Genomic DNA, 20,545 nt, shown 5'->3' with positions numbered 1-20,545 from the left:
AGATGATCTCTTTGGGATAGGGATGGTCTTTGCTCTTGCTTAATGCCTTGACTTAAAATTTAAATGGGAACAAGAGGAACACTTGAACTGACAGGCAAAAAAAGGATAATTTAAAATCCATGTCTTAATGACTAGTTTATATAATCTTCATTTTTGTCTCAATACACATTTATAACCTTTACATTGTGGTTTATCCCAACTGACTGTGCTTAGTAAGTTGTTTCTTTCCAGCTGATGAGAGCTAACTGGCCACATTCATGCTTAACTTTTCCTTCTGAGAGGTAAAATGAATGATTTAAAGTCACCACAGCTCTGAGTTTTCCTGTTGCTGTTGAAGATCCAGATCAAAAGTGCCCCCAAGGTTTAAATTAACCTCTTTTACTCTGCAATTAGTGCTGCAGGTAAGGGTGGATGTGATCACTTCCCATCACTCCAAAAACAAGCCCTTGGTCATTAAGCTGTGAAAAATGGATCATCTGCAATTGCTGAGCCGTAACTTTACAAATCTCTTCTGAGTCTGACCACTGGAATTCAAAGTGTAATGCTCAATTTCATACCACTTCAGAAGCCAAATTACCATGAAATCTGTGAGCACTGCTTCAAAACATCCCCACAACAGCAGCAGGAATGGGACATCACAGAGAAGGGAACCAGGCAGCTTTGGCAGATCTGGCTTCTGATTCAGATTGCATCTGCACAGTCCAAATGTGATTAAAACTTGAGTTTAAAAAAACCCAAAAAAACTAAAAGAAAGAAGAGTAAATTGAGATTTCCTGAACACAGGTAACCTGGCCTCTGGCTGAGTCCCAGCACACATGTCAAAGTTTCTTTGAAGCACGTTCCAGCCATTGCTTCCTGAAATACCCTGCTTGTCTTCCTTCTGTGTTAGATAAAGTCAACCAGTCCAAACTCCTCCCTCCCTGTTTTGCTCACTAATCCCGACCTGGATTTGAGAGCTGTGCTGAAAGAAACTTTTTCATCCAGTCACCAAGGCAGGGGAGGAAAATGCCCACAGTCTGAGCTGGGGCTTTCCTTCTCTTCCAGCACCTCACACCCACACAAAGCTCATCACTTACTGAGCTCAGCCTTGCTGCCAGCAGCAGGGACATGTGGGGTTTGCTCCACCAGACCTCCAACCCAGTCCTGGACAAGAAAAACCTTTAACTTTATTCCCATTCTTTTCCCCTGCCTCACAAAAATACTGCTGGATATACAGTAAAGGCAGGAAGTATCACAGGGAAGGGAAAAAAATCAATTAAAATAAATTTGCAAACCATTGTGTTAGAGCATCTCATTTAAAGCAGCCACTTTTTATCTGCAGGGCAAGTTAATTGCAGTACTATCGTGGCAGTAACATTGTGCATCACAGAAAGTGACAAAATTTTAAGGGTATTTATTGTGAGGATACTAAATTCAGGACTGTACCCCACAAATTAATTTACAAGGGTGGCAGAAGTCAGCTGGCTAGAGCTGCTATTGCTAATAGCTAGAAAAGACCCACTTAATCACTTTGCATTTTTATTTGCAGAAGATAAAGAAACATTTCTTTCACTAATAGTTTCATGCTTGTTTCATCTTATTTTATCCGGACTGCAGGATCTGTTTAATTTCATTTCATCAGTTTTCTAAGGTTCTTAAAAGTACCATATTTTTATAATCTTGTTATATCCATGAGATAAAAAACGATTATTTGCCCCACCATTTCCCAAATGGGAAACCACGGCAGAAAGAAATCAAGTGACTTGTTCAAGGTCATGCTGGGATTCTGTAGCAAAACGGGAGAATTAGAAACCTAAAGTTGACTCTGAAAAGAGCCATAAACAGAATTTCTTCATTGAATCCACAAATATTCTACAGATCCAGGCATCTACTGCTATGTTTTTTTAATAACATATATAACTGTGGAAACCCAGCTCTGAATAGACAGATCTTGTCATTTCTCTCAAATGAAAAAAAAAGCAAACTCTCTCACCTGCATCACAGGTGTGGCTCTATAAGGAGGAAAAAATGGTAATGTTCATATTCTAAATTATTTTCCTCCTAAACCTTAGCAGAGCCATGACACAAACTAAAGTACAGTTTCAAAGTTGTGTATATTCAAGATGCTTTGCTCACGAGATCTTGCTGTTAAGTCATGAATTGTTCAGCACTTGGATTTTTCTGTTAGTTTTTATATACAGCAAAATAAATCACTCAACCCCTTCTCCCCTTGATGACAGTTGCCAGTGCAGTTTTGCTTGCAGTGTTTAACAGCCTCAGGAACTTTTTGCTCTCGTACAGGCTGGGCAGGAATGAAGCAGGAACACACAACTAATCCAAGAATCTGGAGAGTGAATAACGGATTTTTTTGTTTTTGTCTAAAATCCTCAGTAACTAGGGTTCTAGTAAGTGAAACCAGCAGCTTGGAAGGAGGAGGTTGTGCCATGGATGGGACATGAATGAGGAAAGTAGCATATAGCAGAACAGCAAGTAGTATATAGAGAAAGCAAGTGAATGTGTATGTGTATATATATGTATGTATGTATGTATTTATGTATTTATGTACTGAACAGCTGCCTTGTTCACTGCATTCTGTCCACACAAAGCAAATGTCCTGTAGTGGAAAACAAGAGGTGTTTCCCAGAGACAGTTTCAAAAGGGTGTGAGGGTACAGGAGTACCATTTACACACCCAGGAAAACCAGCAGTTGTTCATCACATTAAAACCTGACACCTGACCAGCCAAGGCTTTTGCCCTACACATGGAAACCTGTGGAGACAAAGAGATCTTCTGAACATTTCTGGCAAGCCGGACAAGAAGAGATGCTGTAGCCTCATGCAGCATTAATGGGAGGAGCAGGTGTGTCAAACCAAGTCCCTGGCTGGGTCCAAGCTGCGGTTTCCATCTCTCTTCCAAGCTGTGTTGAAGTGCATTGGCAGAACAACATCCATCTGGGATGTCTCAAGTGCTGACCACAGCAGGATTTGTCCTCTGCAAAGAGGATATGAGCAGAACGCTCCAATCTGCATAAACGGCGCATTAATAACGGCCTAGGTGAAGATTGCATTTTAATTCTGAACTCCAGCCGAAGGACCTGCTTCCTTCAAAGTTCACAGAAGCTTCTTCAGTTGCAGGTATTGATGAGTATTTCAGTGCCCACTCCCAGGGAAAGATGTGTGCACAGTGCAAGGCCACAGACCCCAGGCCAGCACCTCAGGCTTCCTCTCTGGTTTAGGAGTTCAGGCAATGCCCAAACTCATGCTTGGGCAAGCAGCCATCCTTAGCACATGCAAACCCCTTGCAACAGAACATTCTGGAGGTCACAGCAGACACTGGATGCTTTTCTGAAGAACAGGCAACATCACATCTGCCTCTGCTGTTTTCTCTCACACTACAAACCCCACTTAATGATTATTTACACTTCCCTCTTCCAACCTTCTTCTGTCCTCCTATGTAAACGTGCTATAAATACAGACTTGGCATAAAGCCCATTCATCCACAGTTCAGCTTCCCCTGATCCTAAAGGTCTTTTTCTGGACAAACTGTGATTTAGCTCCAAGTTCCTGTAAGCCTGAGCAACTTCTTCCAGCCTCCATCAGCACTAATGTGACACTTGCCCTTGTGCTACTGATGAGACACCTGTACCTTGAGAAATCAAATTTCAGCATGACTCATGTGGACTTCTGTATGGACATCCTTCTCCTGAGGGTCCCATGAGTCCTTCAAGAGTTCTTTGGGGTTTTGGAGGGAACACTGGCAAAAGTCACCCTCCACTGCAGATGCCACAGGACTTTGCCCTGAACAAGAACAAGACCTCTGGCCAGTGTCAGATAATCCGTCACTATAAGCTACTTGCATCCAAGCCAGATATTTATTGCTATTGATCTGCCTGGTCCCAGTGAAAGACTTTTGTTCTCCCAACCCAGGACTTTGACCTCAATTAAGTTATGAATTTCAATCCGATAGACTGCTCCACTTACCCTGCTGCTCTCCCTGACTGGATTAATTAGAATTAGCTAGGCTGGGAGTCACCCCGAGCGCCTCATGGATCATGTTATTTTAATAATAAATAAAGAGACAGCAGCAGCATACAAGGAAGGATTTTGAAAGATTGTTCATCCAAGAGCATCATTCAAGACCTGCCAATACTAATTTCTCTGAGTTTGATTACCTCATTTACTTCTTTTTATTTCTATTCATTAATTGAGTTTTATCCCCCATTACTTCAGCTCCCCAAATGTGCCCTTCCTATAAAGGAACCAGACACACACTTCGCTGTTACAAAGTTTTATTACTGCAGCTCATCAAAAGTATAGTTAGCAGGAATGGAATAGTCATTAAGCATTTAATAATCTAATAGTGCTGAAAAAAAAAATATATATAATAGGGGAGGGGGAAGCAAGGGAGAGGGACAAGACAGGCCTGTCTGTTGCCATAAAGTGTGCTCTGCAGGCTGGCTGGTGGACAAAACCAAGAAGGTAACATCCAACACTGGAGAGAATGCACATATCCATCAGGATACTTTCTGACAGCACAATAATGCCTTTGGAACAAGCCTAAAACTGGTTGAATACCAAAGGAATTTGATTGGCATGGGGAAGTTTCTGAACTAGTGAGTCGGGGCCTGATAGCTGCATTATCCTTATTGCTTCCCTTTCCCTATAAAAGCAATTACACACCCAAGGATGTCAGGCTGCCCAGGCCCGCCCTGAAATGGATTGTCTCGGGCAGCCATGTCACAGCCACACTCCAGAGTCACTGACCCATAAACAAACACTTATTTGTCACGCTCATTTTAATGTTTAATTGGCTGGAACAGCAGAAACGGATTTAGATGATGGAAGTTCAACAGTTCTTCCAGTGCTGGTACCCAGCCTGCAGACAGGCACCTCCTGGCCTGAGAGTGAGCACAACACACCTTTGTGCAAGTTCAGGCCTTTGCATTGTAACAAACTTCTATTCCAAGCAAGGTGAGCACTGTTAAAAGAGGAGGGAAGACTCCTTGCAATGTGGAATGTCTAAGGTGAGACAGTCCATTGGTGTGTTAGATAAACTAGAAGATTACTCCAAGACAGGATTTACTTGTTTTGTTACAAAAGGGAGCAACTGAGTAGATTTTCTGTGGCAGGCAGAGAGAGGATGGCACCAGCCTCTGCTGTCCCACACGAGTGGGGATGCCTGTTCACATGGATTTCCAAAAGCCTCTGGACACACCCTCTCACCAAAGACTATTAAATGATGCTATCATAGAGCAAGAGGGAAGGTCTTTGCTTGAGAAGTGATTACAAAATTAGAGATTGATAGGAGTAAACAACCAGCTTGCACAATTGCTGATGAGAGCTGGAGCCTCTGAGGGATCTGTGCAAGGGCCTGGGTTGTTCAGCCCACAGAAGGGAACAGGGGAAGCAGGCTGGGAGTGAATTATCCAAGTCCTTTAAACCAAAAGCTGCATGTAAAATGCTATAAAAGAATCTAAAGGTGACAGGGTGAAAAGCCTGCAGATGAAATTCAACTCTAAAAAAGCACCAAGTAATGCACACGTGGAAAAACAATCTTCATTCTAAATCCAGAGCAATAGGCTCTGAACTAGCTAATACTACCACTGTGGAGACAGATCATGAGTTACTACAGACAGCTCTATAACACCAGCTCAGTATTCAACAGTAGTTAATAAAAAACAAACAACAAGGAGGCATTGGGGGGAAAAAAAGGAAATAAGAAAACATCACTATATTGCTTCATTATATCTCATATTGCACTTACAGCTTGGGCACTGGGAGAAGTGCTGCTCCCTTCATCTGAGAACAACAAGGAAGAACTAGAAATGACCCAAAGAATGACAAGTGGCAAAGTTACTGAGCAGCTTCCAAATGGGGTAGGATTAAACAGATAAAACTCCTCAGTCTGAAAAAGAAGTGATCAAGGGGAATCAAGGAGGCCAATAAAGTCAAAAGCAGAACAGAGAAGATAACTGGGGGAACAATTAGTGTTTCTCATTAGGCAAGAAAAATGGGCTCTCACATGAAATGACCATGGCAAGTGCAAGGCAAATGCACAGTTAAACTACAGGATTCCCACTAGCATAAAGTTTAGGAATTCAGAGGGATGAAAGAAATTTATCAAAGAAAAATCCGGACGTGCAAAAATAGTAACAGTGGTTCAGGAAACCTCCAAGCCCTGGATTCTGGGAAGACATATGAAATTATCACTGTATGCTTACCCTACTCTGTCTCCTAAGCATTCACCCTTCCCTGCTACCAGAGACATGACTCTGAGCTAGAAAGTCTCCTGCACTGACTCTGTCCTCATGGATGCAAAAGTAACATGTACAAGTTGAAAAACAGGAACCTACTAAATTAGCTTTGCCATTTTCAGTGCTGTTCTGCCACTTACAATCCATGCAGCTATAATAATGAAAAATCTTACTTAAAGTCTAACTAAAATAAGCTTAAAGAGTTACTGCCCCAATATCTAAAGCATTAGAACAATCTTATTTAGCAAAACTTAACAAAAACACTTCGTGCTGAAGACTGCAAATTTGAGATGCCCCAATGATTTACCTAGAATTGGGGTTTTTTGTTGTTGTTGTTTTTTTGTTCTGTATGGGTCTGTTGGTTTTGATTTTTAGAGCAAACCAGAAGAAACAGCTACCGATAACAGATTAATACAGAATTCCACTGGAAATAAAGACCTGAGAATTTTTTCAAATTGAGAAGTCCTCAGGGAGAATGTGAGTGGCAGAACTTCTTCAAAACAGGGAAAGCTTTTCCAAGAGGCTGATGGTAAAAGATGTGATAGGAACCATCTCTCCTGAGCAAAGAGTAGCTGATGGCAACACCAAAGCCATAGGAAATGAAGCAAGGCTGGAGACCATTCCTGGGGTGATTAGAGACCATTCCTGGGGTGATTAGAGACCACTCCTAGGGTGATTAGAGACCATTCCTAGGGTGATTCTTCACCTGAAGAACCAGCTTGGCTGCCAGTGGCATCCTGTTTGCCCAGTTACCCAAACACCTTAATGAGGGGCTAAAGCATTTCCAACAATGACCTCAGGAATTACAGGTGTTTTAACACACGCTGATTTCAAAGATGACCCTGGGACCAAGGGCCAGCCCATGTCCTCGAGGGGAGGCATTCAAGGTAAGGCTCTTTCCTGCCTCTGCAGGGACACATGAAGATGGTGGGGAGCAAGGTATCTCTTTCTCCTCCACAGTGCCACCTGCACTGACCTCAAAGCTCACTGCTGCTGCTGGCTGCTGTCTACTGTGAGCACTGACAGGGAGTGTGCAACAGAGCTGTGGTGTCAGGCATGGAATCAAGCACAAGGCTTCCTGAGCTAAAAGTGTGTGCCTTCTGCCAGGCTGCATTCCTGGCCCAGCACTGCCCGTGGAAATGCCTCCCTCTGCACAGCACAGCCCCCAGTACAAGGCCCACAAGCCACTAAAATGTGCCACTGTCCTCGGTCCTGGCTTTTAAAACCCTGCCTTTTGATTACCCCAAAAGCAGGTTTAGACTTTGAGGGCAAAGCAGCAGAGCCCACTGTGAGTTTTTTCAGGGGCAGCTCTTGGATTTCACTTTTCAAACACTGGTTTTGCAGGACACGGGAGCCTGCAGCAGTTCCTGGCTGCTGAGCTGCTTTGCAGGCAGTGCTGCACATGGGCTGCCTGCAAGGGTGCCAACTGCTCTGCTGCACCAGCCATGAAACAGTGATTCATCTGTCTACAGGGAGCAGAAGAAACAAAGACTGGGTATGTCAAGCTGGAAGATAGGAAGAAACAATGCTAAAAAAGCCCAGCCTGGAAAAGCAGAAGGAAACATCTCATCAGCTGTATAACTGATAGTTAGTGTTGATGAGGCCTGAGGTGGCTTCAGAAGCTAAGGAGCAAACCAGGGATAAATCTCTGCCTTTCCCAGCATATATTTAGAGTGCAAATATTTTGCAAATGTTTCTGCTGAAAGGGACTTTTCTCCCAGTAGGTAAAAACAGCATCTGCTGAGTGGTGACCATTTAACATTCAACCTGCTGCCAATCTACATTCCACAGAGAGACCCGCAGGAGAGACATGGAGCTGTGCCACCTGTAATAACTGTGTGACTGGCACCATGTCAATGCTTTAATGTAGAATGCTACCCTCTGTCACTAAGCAGATCTCTCCTTTCTTTTGGCTAATGGCTTTCACACCCACTGGCAGCAGTGTCAAAACTGAAGGGGTATGTGGCTGCAGAGTCTTCAGAGATCTGTTTAACAAACCTGACCATGGAAATACTGAGACAGGGATGGGCATGGGGGGTGGTTAAGAAGGACTATTAACCACTACTGTGGTTAATAAATCTGCTCTCATTGCTTTGCTTTTCATCTCTGTTTAGTGTCCCCATGCATTTGCCCCTGCAGCTCCCTCCCAGAGCAGTGGTCAATTCAGCAGTAGCTGTGACATCCTCTGCTTGCTGTGAGCACACCTATACCAAAGCCTCTGCTGCAGTATCAGGTCCAGGACAGGACCCCTCCTGGCTTTATGAGCCAGGCTTTTAGTGTATTTAGGGAGAAATTGATCCTAGGGACATTAACTGCAAGGACACAAGGCTGTGTTCCTATTTAATCTCAGCCAGGTTTTAGACAATGGTCATAACAGCAGAGGACTCTGGCAGCTGGCACCCTACCCATAAATGTGTTTGCATCCCCCATCTCACTGGGGAGGGGGGAAGATGTGTAGATGGAGCCTGTGGTCCTTGGTCACAAAGCCAAAACATCCAAATCAATTTCTCCATCTCTCTACAGGCACAGGATCATGAGGGCATGACTAATGTTTGGTGCAGGAGGCAGGGAAAGGATGCACATTTGCTGAGACCAGCTTAATTTTTAAACATCTACATGCCTCCAACACCAGACCCTTGCTGTGAAATCCAAATGAAGAAGGCTGAAAAGAAAAAAAAGCAGACATGCAAGCAGGCCTGACTATTCCCTGCTTTTTACCCTATACAGACACAAGCCTTTTAAGTCAGGCAGGAAAACAGAAAACCCACACAAACACACAAAACCAACAGACCACCAATCTTAGCAATCTTCGGCATATCCATAATTTTTACTTAATTTTTAGCTAATGGTGGAAATTAGTCTTTGGATAGTTGATAAAAATCAACCTGTCTCTGCTGGGTTAGTACTGTGATCTGTGGCCCAGCAACTACTTCTAGTACAATTGATTTTCCTTTTTGGCAACCAATAGGTCAGTCAATAATAATGTTGTTTGAAAAGGATTGAGTCATGAGGGAGATGAACCCTCCCTGCCATTTATTATGTTTGTATTGTCTTCATTTGAAAAGGTTTTTTCTTTTTTTTTTTTATCCCCAGTCAGTGAAGGTATTACAAGGGGATGGCTGCTCCCTGTTCCATGTCTCCAGGAACACTCTGATCACCAGTGTTAGGATGCAAATAGAGAAGGGAAGTTGGGAACTGGGAGAAAGGGAGCCTGGGGAGGCAACCATGTTACTCTAAGTGCCTAAAAAAAAAAAAGGAAAAAAACCAACTCAATCTAACTCAAAATATGCTGACAAGCACCACCTCAATGCACAAATATGACTGAGCAGCCTTGCATGAATTGGTACAAGATACAAATCCAACACTGGTACCAAAAATCAACCAATACTCTCTGCAGACAGCACAGACACCACATGCTTTTCTCTGAAATTACTGCTATCTAGGAATCAATAAAATAAACCCCACATATACTAGCAACAGGTTTCTTAACCTGATGATTTTCAGCTTTGGTCTAAAGTTTCCTTCTCAAACACCTGAAGGGTCCACGAGTGACTACTGAGAACTTGCTGACCAGTGGTTTAAAGTCTTAGTGCACTGATCTGCACTTTACTAGGAAAGTGAAAAGTCAGGAAATAAAAAGTGAAGATCAGTTACAGCTTTTTTCATCCTTTTAGTCAGAATTAGAGAAAAAATTCAGCACAGAACATAATCACCATAACATTGATAATTGCACAATGATGCAGTTTAAAAATCATAAAATATTTAGATATGGTTAAAACTCAGTTGCTGTACCTCATAGATATGTACACAGCCCTTAATTATCCAGTGTGTCAAGTGATACAGTTCCCTTTACAACTCACAATATTTATGTTAAGACTTCCTCACATGGCCAGACAGGCTTGAAAAGCTTTACCAGAGTAAGCTGAGCTGCTGAGCACCACTCCCAGATAGTTCCCCATACACTCCCAAGGGCATGCCATGAACACATGCATTATTATTTTGGAGTATGGAGTACCTACAAATGAAACAAAATGCAGCCACAGGATGTCCAGGAGGAAAGTCAATGGTTTATGTCCCCAAATACACTAAAGGAGCTCCTCTGAAAGCTGCTTGAGCATTACCTCACATCCAGAAGGTGCTATCCCCTTAGAGGAAAAGGGTTTTCCTTTGTTGCTTATCCTCTGCAAGGAAAATTGGTGTCTCCTTATGTTTTAAAGCTAGAAATGGATATTATAATCATGTTGCTGAGCCCTTCATAACTCTTATGTTACCACTGTTTTATGCTTAGAAACCTTTCCCTTAACATGATGTTAGCAACTGTTAAGTTGCTGGTTTAGGCAAACAGCTCCAGTGAAAGAGGCTGTTCTCAGACTGAGCTCCAAGCTCTGGGTATTTCCAGCAGAGCTCCAAAACACCATCCCACCACCCACTTCGACACGGCCCCCGGCACTGGAGATTTAGATAATTCAATTACACAAATGCCCCTCCTCAACAAAGCAGAACAGCCTGTTGCCTTTTTGTATTCCCTTGCCCATGGCTATTTTCAAATGTGCTATTAGAGCTAATTATGAGCGAGCAGAGAATTCAGTGGCTGCAGCTTTTCAGTGACCACCCTTTGGAACCTGCAGCACCACTGCTGAAACAAAAAGCACAGGCACTGGATCACTGCAGTCCAGGGGCATGGGGTTATTCCCAGAATTAAAGTGGGTTTGAGCATGCTACAAGAATGAGCAGAGCCAGGAGACCTCTCTTTCTGCTCCTAAAGCTGTTTAGCAGCAAAGAGCAATAAGCTGACTCTTGCAGACCCTTTTGATCCAGACACTGCAGTACTCTGACAACAGACAGTATAAAGGTAACTAAAATAAGGCAGCAAAAATGTATTAAGGCACATCTACAGGCACAGCGAGCAGGCAAGACTTGCTCCAGGTCACCCAGCAGAGCACCACTGTCACTGCCTGCTTAGGGCAGCTAAATCCTTTAGCACACTGCAAAAGAGCCAAGATGGGAGAACATTTATTAAAAAGGTAATGGAAGAGAGCATAAATCTGTCATACTGTTTGACTAACTTTTTAGAAGCGTACTAAAACACAGGCAATTAAAAAAAAATTGGTCTGTAGCATTCCTCTCCTTCACTACCTGCTCATAACCCTCATAATCCCTAATTTATTCTTTATCTCTCATGCTGCCTGAATGAAGGTGCTGCTGCAAAACTGAACAAGACAGAAGAATTCCTGAAAACCTGAAGAGGCAGGTGGGATTGTGGGGGCTGCTTGGACAGAGGTGTGAAGGAAACCTCTGCTGGGAGCACATCACTCTGGAAAAACAGCATCACCCATTCAGCAGATATCCTCTCACACTGAACCCACTGTTCTGTACAGTTAATGTACACATTAACTGATAGTGCTTTGGTAATGTGTTACAGCATGTGCTGTGGTGTTTATGGTCTGTTAGGAAGCCAGAGTTTCTCCCTTTCCCTATTTCTTCTGGTTGCTCTTACAATTTCTCCTGCTTTTGGTTTGGATGTGGATTCTTCCAGGGTAAAGGTCAAAATTAAAAAAAAAAAAAAAAGGAGAAATAAACATTAAGTCACAAAGTCTTGAAATGTTATTGCAATTTATATATGGCTGAGAATAAAAATGTGTCTGCTTTCTCTGGGAACACACCTACGTGCAAATAGAGACCTTTATAAAAAATTCTCCTTTATTACCTTGGTGGGGAAAAACATATCAAAGATTGATTTTTCTTTTTATGACTATTATTAACCTTTTGTTACTGGCCAAAAATAATCTGGTTAGAAAATGTGCAATGCATCAAAAAGAAAAGAGAAGAATTTAACAGAAAATTAATACTTGGGGGGAAAAAATATGATGATTCTCTCTTTCGCTTTTTCTTCTCAGAGTCAGACTTCACCTCCAATGCAATGAGACAAGTGTCAAAGAGAAGAGATGTTTCAGAGAGAACCCAGAACCACCTCCCAGGCTGCCAGGGCCAAGGGAATGGGCAGGAGCCTGGTTCCACTCCTTCCCAATTCAACACAAAGCTGTTCCTGTCTGTACCCAACACAGCACTCACTGGCTCTGACTGACAGGAGATGGACAGGATGTGCAAAGCCCCCATTTGCACTGGATTCACTCTACTTCTGTGTCAGGAAAAACTCCTGTTAAATCCATTACAGCTGAAACCCTGGAGACCTAAGCATAGAGATCTCACCAGCCACCAGAGAGCTGTGCTTCCTCATACCCATCCCACCAGAAATTCTGCCCAGGAAAGGGCAAGACAGGCTTTTTTACAACAACTGGGTGTGCGTGTAAATACAACACAGATATCTGTAGCTTGTGAACACTACAGCTCAGCCCACCAGCCTTCAGACTGCAGCTCTGCTTCACATCCACCTCTTACAAATTACCCAAGCATTATCGAAGGCTGCTCAGGTCTCACCAGTAAGAGCTCAAAGATTCATTAGCAAAGGTGTATCTATGTCCAAACTGGGAAGGAGAGCAGAGCCAAAAAGTGCCATGCTGGTAAAGAGCAATCAATCATAATCTGACAGGAATACGTTGGACAATTATTTCTGAATATAATCACATTTACATTGAAGGCCAGCCCTTAGTTACAACAAGCTGACAGAACTGGGAGTGTTGACTCAGGAGCACTGGCAGACTGGTTGGCTGGAAGAAACCATTTGCAGAGTGGTTGCTGAACCAGTTTAGGTCAAAACCTGGTTTGTTCAGACATCCTAAAACTGGTGTTAGCTGAGCTCAGACACGTGGGCTGCAAACCTCAGTTGCTCAAAATTCTGTTATTTTTCCCAGATTACTTTTTTTGCATGTTCTTATGAGAATCCCAGAATAGTTTGGGTTGAAAAGGGCACTAGAGACCATCTAGCTTCAAACCCATGGGCAGCAACACCTTCCACTAGATCAGGCTCCTCCAAGCTCTGTCCAACCTGGCCTTGAACACCTCCAGGGGTGGGGCAGCCACAGCTTCTCTGGGCAACCTGTGCTAAGGCCTCCCTACCCCCACAGGGAAGAATCTTTTTCCTAATATATAACCTAAACCTACTCTCTTTCAGTTTCAGTTGTTCTCCCTTGTCACTACATAATCTTGTAAACAGTCTCTGTCTTTCTTGTAGGTACTGGAAGGCTGCAATTAGGTCACCCTGAAGCCTTCTCTTTTCCAAGCTGAACAATCCCAATTCTCTCAGCCTCACAGGAGAGGCACGCCATCTCTCTGATCAACTTTGTGGCCTCCTCTGGACTTGCTCTAACAGGTCCATGTCCTCCCTGTGCTGGGGCCCCCGAGCTGGAAGCAGCACTGCAGGTGGGGTCTCACCAGAATGGAGCAGCTTTTCTGTGATAAATACCCCGAGAGAACTTGCTGTGGAATTTGGGAAGAGTTCAGCTTCATGGAAAGATTTGGTCAGGAGGCTGTGTGACACATCAATCCAATTTACCTCTGTGCTCTCTCTTACCTGGATGTTCACATCAGCAGCGTTCTGTAAGAGAACTGAAACCAGCTCCTTGTGTCCTCTGTCACACGCCCAGTGGAGCAGAGCCCGTCCCTGAAATAGCCAGGAGAAAATTAACAAAGCCAAGCAAAAAAAACAAACCAAACCAAACAAACAAAAAACCCCCAAACCCATAGAAAATCAGTCTTGCTATTAAGTAATAAGCACCAATACCAAAATTAACAGACTTAATAAAATCACAAAATAATACTAGTATGTCACTGACTATTACTGGTGATTTGGACTTCCATAATAATGCTAGAAATGTCAAAAGTGACACATAATTCAATTTTTCATTAATTTAGCACCACACCCACAAGCCAGCTAGAAATTTAGAGGGGAAAAGCAGCAAAGTATGAAATGCAGGAGCCAGCACATCATTTGTTTTCCCGTACAGATTTAGGATTTTGGCACCTCTGACTTTTCTGGGAGCAATGACTTACACAGCAAAGGTAGGATATTCAATGCTGCCTAAGTCACCTGGATGCCAAGTCCCCAAAACCTCATTCCTCTGGCAGGTCTGAAGCACTCAAGCCATGGCTCCTGCTTCTGCTGGAAGAGAAGATTAAAACTGGGTGTCTGGGCAGGCACCCCTGACTGTCCTCTTTTGGGCAGGCTGCTGCATCCATACCTCCAGCACCTCCCAAACCTTCAGAGTTTTCTTCCCATCCCCTTTCTACAGGTGTGTGCCACCATGGGATGGAAGTAATGGAAGCTCAGCTCTTCCTGCATGCCCAAGGGCATGGGAAGTAGCTTAGGATCCATGAGAAAGGTAAGCTGGGGCTCTTTAGCCTGGAGAAAAGGAGACTCAGAGGTGACCTCATCATTCTCTACAACTCCCTGAAAGGTGGTTGTAGTCAGGTAGGGTTGGTCTCTGTCTCCAGGCAGCACTGACACAACCAGAGCACACAGCCTCAAGCTGCACCAAGGGAAATACAGGTTGGATATTAGGAAGAAGTTTTTTACAGAAAGGGTGATAAAGTTCTGGAATGGCTGCCTGGGGAGGTGGTGCAGTCACCATCCCTGGGGGTGTTTAACAAAGCCTGGATGTGGCACTGGGGGCCAGGGTTGAGTTGAGGGGTTGGGGCTGGGTTGGACTCGATGATGTTTCTTGATGAGGTGTTTTCCAATCCAGTGATTCTGTGAATTCTGTGAACTCCAAGTAGTTTGAGATGGCAAACAAAGAAGAAAACCTCATATGTACACTTTGCAAATTAGCCTCAATGTTCTATCAGTCTCTCCTGGTTTAGGACAGCACACTTGTAGGGGATTTCTTGGAAATCACCCTGCAGATCACCAGGAATCACCTCCCTCAAGCTGTGACACCATCAGACTGACCTGTGTTTTTCAATATGTCAAGGAAAACAGTCACAGACCCTCACAAGAGAAATCATTTAAATTAGCCCATGCCTGGCTATAAATCTCTTGACAAAGCAGTGGGGAACAAGGTGAGCAACTCATTTATCTGCTAATGGGAGCTGTCAGCCAAATTTCCTGGCCACAGTGCCAGAAAGCAGGAGAGGCAGAAGACACCTGTGACCAAAGCTCACACTGCTTCTGCTGGATATTCCTGGGCAGGCCAGCAGAGGTAGAGCATGATTTTAAGTCAGGAAATTCACCCTTTTTGACCCAGCCACTAATTAATTTGTAACATGTAATTTTAATGTTACACTGATTAACCTTGCATTAGAATTAATTTTCTGACAGTGACTTTCTATGGAAGCACTGATGACATCCACAGGCCATTTAATGATTTATATTATTGCACTCAACACCTCTATCAAAGTCTACAAGGGGGAAAGAGTACAACTTAAAACAATTGGTAAATATGGAGAGATCTTTAATTCACATTTAGCATCCTTAACTCATCTCTGGACTGGTAATTACTTAAGACTTAGGATTTCAGTTGGACAAATACCAACTTTTTTCAAGCCACAGATGTTTATCTCAAAAGGAAGAGGCACATCTGAAATATGCACAATAGCAAGAAATACTTCAGCAGATGATTTCAGTATCTTGATATATATGTAAAGGAATAATATTGCAATTATTCAAATGTATTCATTGTACAATTACATGATAAAATAAAGGCACTTCTATCCTTTATAACAAAATCCATGCTACAGATTAGGGACTAAAATATGTTGGTTTGCATTTGTCTCCGGATAAGGAGAATCTTTTTTTATTGGTGCTGAACTTGCCTGAGACCAATAAAGGAAAACCAACAGTTGGTTGTGACAGCTCAGGGGTACCAGAGCACTGTGCAACTGGTCCTGCCCATGACACTGGCAGCCTGGTTCTGCTACACGTGGTGCCTTTTGAGCAAGACAAAACCCTGAAGCCTGAACATCCACAGTCATTAAAAATCTCCTTGTGCTATTTGCAGCAGTATGGATTTCAAGTCTTGGGCCAATTCCACTTTGGGTAATTACACTCTGCTTACCTATATATTTTCTCCACAACTCTAAATGGATATAATATTTTCTAATTAGTGCCTTAAATGGATCTGCATTGTAATTGTGCACTATTAAACAGCTGACACGTTCCACTCAAGAAATGTCTGCAGCATGCTACGCCCTGGACACGGGGTGCAAGGGGCTTTGGAGACCTTCTGTGCAAGAGCACACCAGGAGATGTGGAATGAAAAATACCTCCAGAAGAATCTCTACCCACTTACTGCATAACAAAAAGCATTACTACAAATTTGGTATTTAAAATGGTTGGACTTGATGATCTTAGAGGTCTTTTTCAACCTTAATGGCTCTATGGAAACTAGATAATATTCACAACTATTTGTAGAACATCAGAATAATGGTCAACAGCTCTAGCTAACATACTTAGGCAGCTACACAGGTACAAAATCCACTTGTTTCCCACGTCTTTCTTAAAATAAACCTTAGTGATAAGTCAAGCTTAAATTCAACATACAGTCCCAGTCTTTGTTTAGCACGGATATCACCTCTGCACACTGAAAAACTCTTTAGTCTGCCCAGTTGCTGCTTTATATCAGCATATAGCGTGTGTTTGTGTGTTTAAATAATGTGGCAGAAATCTTAAGGGCCACAGACTGAGCTTTCCCAAAACAATTCCCACATGACTGTTTCATTAAGCAGTGAGAGACTCAAAGCAACATGAATAATTTCATGTAGGAAAGCACTGCAGCAGTGAGGTCTTGGCTACATGCAGTCAAACACCAAGGTACTCCCTCCCTGCAATTCGAACACAACAGTTGTTGCAGAAGTTACTTGAGAGGATGCATTTCCCCCCCACCTTTGAAGTATTAAAAAAAAAAAGGCATAAAAATAGCCCCAGTGCACTAACCCTGCCTTTTAAATCTTCTGTGCTGTGCCTGGCTAACCGCTGCCAGCTTGGCCAGCTCCTGCAGCAGTTTCTCAAGCCAACAGCACATCAATTCTGCTCAGCTCCAAGTCACAGGGTGTTCACAAACAAAGCACAGGACAGGGATTTGTCTCCCATACACTGAGTCGGCAGACAAATGGATGGGAATGATTTTCACATCAATTAGCCTGAGCAGAGAAAGGGGAGAACAAAGCCAAACCGAATGGATGTGCTACAGTATAAAACTACACTTCCAGGCACGATGGTTGCAGCTCTAATGGCTGGGTAGCACTGAGCCTCTCCAACTTGTGGCAAGTGTTCTGTGAGCAGTAATTAAGAAGAGACAGATATCTACCGAATGGCTGCATCCCCCTGTGACAGCAGAAACAGTGAATGGAAGGGTTGTTGTTACAATTACACAGGTAAACTTGACTTGGAAGTCAATCACCTTCAGAGCTCTGAAATGTTTGGTGAAGCTTTTCTAATGGGAGAAAGCCTAAAAATTCAGAAGGATGTGACCCTTCCTCATATACATTTCCCCTCCTGTCCTTTCCTTGGCAAGCTGGCACCAGTTTGGCACTTGCTGTCTCAAAAGCACAAGGATCAGGGACCAAGTGAGCATCCTGTCAGACGCCTTTCACTGAAGTTTTGGCAAGGGCTTAAACACTGCACACAGGTAACACGTTTGTTTACTGGGATTTGTTCCACAATTAAAAAAAATTATCTAGGTACAACCTCCACAGCCCTTGGCACAAATTACAAAAGCAACTCATCTCTGCCTTTGAGCAGCTCCTGGTTTGTAAGAAGGTGAAGAAATACTACTTTCAAAAAGACAGCAAGTGAGCCACACTCCCAGGATGTGCCTGGGGTGACTTCACAGCCACAGTCCATTTCTTATTCCATTAGTCCTGCTGACATATACAAGGAAAACAGGTTGTTTTAGTCTGTGCTACTTCTTATAAGTGAACACAAGCAATTCTGTTGAACTCTGGGCAATTTAGATACAGCAAATGGAAGCTTGTACATGATTACTGTCATTAGGTTCTTTGTTTAATTCTAAATTGAAGTTTATCATATCCAAACTGTTAGCAGTATGCTGGCCTGAATGCTGCACATGAAGAGCTTTACTTCTTCTGGGGAGAAGGCCACTTATGCTTTGGAAGTTTCCCAGTGCATCTATCTAGACCCCAGGATCTTCTGCTGCCCTTTCAGAAATCCTTTTGCTTTGAATAAGTTGGCTCATCCAGACTTCACATTTTTATTCTCGATTTCCTTTCTCCTTTCACTGACTTCTTCCAGGTTTGTACAAAACTGGGGGGATACAATTAGATGGAGTACTACCATATCACATATAAATAAAATCTAAACACCCTACAACCCCAGCCAAGCCTTCATTGTCCAAGGGAAGGCTGAGCTGAGTGTCTTTGCAGCTCAGCACGAGCCTATTTGGTGCTTTGGTAGATTTTGTTTCATAAGAAGTTAACTCTTTGGATGTACCCTGCTGATATTTTCAATTTATAGGTATTTAAATCAAAGCATTGATAGTGTGAATTATGTCCAGAAGCCAGGTGAGGCAGCTTTTGGATTTGGCAGGATGTATTTACGCAGTAACACTAAAATGTTTAATAAAAATGACAAGACTGTGCTTGTGTACACTTTACAAAAGGCTCAGCCTGGGTTATCTCTAGTCTAAAATGGCTTCTAAAACTTCAATCAACCTGCATGATATGGGAAAAGAAGTTACTCCCCAGGCTGGGAAGAACATGTTTGGATACCAAACAAGACTGGCAATGCTTTCAGTTCCATAACATGATGAAACAACTATTTATTTCAGATTCTTCCTTTTGGTATGCTATTTTTTTGGGGTTTTGCACATTTGTTGGGGTAAACCAGAATTGTTGAAGCTGTGAGAATTTCATATATGGGAGAATTTTGTCCCAATGGGAATCTTCTCACAAGTCCTTCACAGGCAGATGTTTTTGGCTCCTGCCTGTGCTGAATCAATCCCATACTGTGCAACAGCCACCTGCTAATATCCATCAGTTAGAAATAGGACTTCTTTTACATCAGGGATTCATGGATAACACCCAAAGAGGATGTAATCTTGTAGGTTTTTTTCATAGTTTAGATACTTCAGCTTCCACAAAATATTTTGATTTTTTAACAGTATTTCTTTGGCTGAAAACAAGTATATTTGAACAGAACAAGCACAGAAAGGAAAATACAAGCTTCCGAATGCTGCTAATTACAAAAGAGTATCTTGCCAGTGGGAACAAAGCAATGCTAACATGCACTTATTGCAAGCATGTGATCCTAAAAATCAGCTTTTATTAATGAACAGACTCCAGCTGCATTTTCTGTGGGACTGCCCTGGACATCTCCTGTAACCTGTGATCAGCAGGAGGAGGATGGAGCTCAGGAACGGTGCTGTTGCAGTGACTGTGTGGCACATGACAGTTTCAGTTCATTGAATTTATGATGTGAAATTCCAATCGTGATTGTGAACACCCTCCCTCCTCTGCTCTGAAAATTAATTCACATGAATTCCTGATTAATAATAAAAGGCCCTGCCATCAGCATTCAGAGCCCCAGCCGGGGCTGTCATGGCTCAGAGGGCAGAAATCTGCTTCGAGCTGCAGGAGAACCCAACTGAATTTGTGGCGTCTCAGTCTATGAATGTCTAAGCACTTCATCTGTTCACCAAAACACAACGTGCTGGAAGGAGCTGTGCTCAGGCTGGACCAGGGACAGGGCTAGGTGGCAGTGTGCAAGCAGGGAAACCAAGGTGACAAACCTGGTACAGCCACAACTCCTGAAGGATCAACAGGAAACTGTTCCCACCAGGTGTTTACTCTTACCAAAAAAAGGATGAAGCCAACTCACAGTTTTAGGCTGTTTTTTCTTGGGGTTTCTGGCAATGCCTGTATTAGCTCCCTGTGGGGAATGGTGCCTTGAGTTTGATGAGCAGAGAAAGACTGGACAATGTCACTGATTTTGGGAAGCTGGAAAGCCTCTGTCACTCATTATAGTAAAATCAGGGTGCTCTTGACGAAGGAAATTATTGGTATTTGACTCTAGTGATTCAGAATGCTGAACAATTGTTTTATTAAACTGTATTAAACTACATAACTATTAAACTATATATATTAAACTATTTGTTAAACTATATATTGTTTTATACTATATTATAACTATACTACAAAAATACTAACGAATATTCAAGAAAACTCGTGACAGTCAGGACACAGCTTTTTTTAAATTGGCTAAGGAAACAAAACAATCTTTAGCAGAATTTAATTGACAAATTGTTTTAGGTAAACAATTTTTTTAAGACATTTCACATGTGCAAAATAACAGGAGTAGCAAGTAGAGATAAGAATTGTTTTTCTCTTCTTCTCTCCGTGTTTTTCTAGGAAAAAAACTCTGAGAAACAGAGAATTATTTCTCTCTGTTCAGAGAATGTGAAT

At 42.7% G+C, this 20,545-nt stretch overlaps 1 protein-coding gene across 1 annotated transcript in view; it reads right to left on the bottom strand.

Annotated features, from left to right (window-relative positions):
* The window catches only part of ACBD6 (acyl-CoA binding domain containing 6), an 82,883-nt gene that overhangs the window by 25,931 nt on the left and 36,407 nt on the right, over positions 1-20,545 (bottom strand). The window contains exon 6 of the mRNA XM_064427643.1: positions 13,704-13,793. Within this exon, the coding sequence (XP_064283713.1) occupies positions 13,704-13,793 (90 nt within the window). The remainder of the gene's footprint in view (positions 1-13,703; positions 13,794-20,545) is intronic.

This window comes from Passer domesticus, chromosome 7 (assembly GCF_036417665.1).
Source record: "Passer domesticus isolate bPasDom1 chromosome 7, bPasDom1.hap1, whole genome shotgun sequence".
NCBI lineage: Eukaryota > Metazoa > Chordata > Aves > Passeriformes > Passeridae > Passer > Passer domesticus.
Note: the sequence above shows the minus strand (reverse complement) of the source record. Positions and strands in the feature narration are given on the sequence as shown.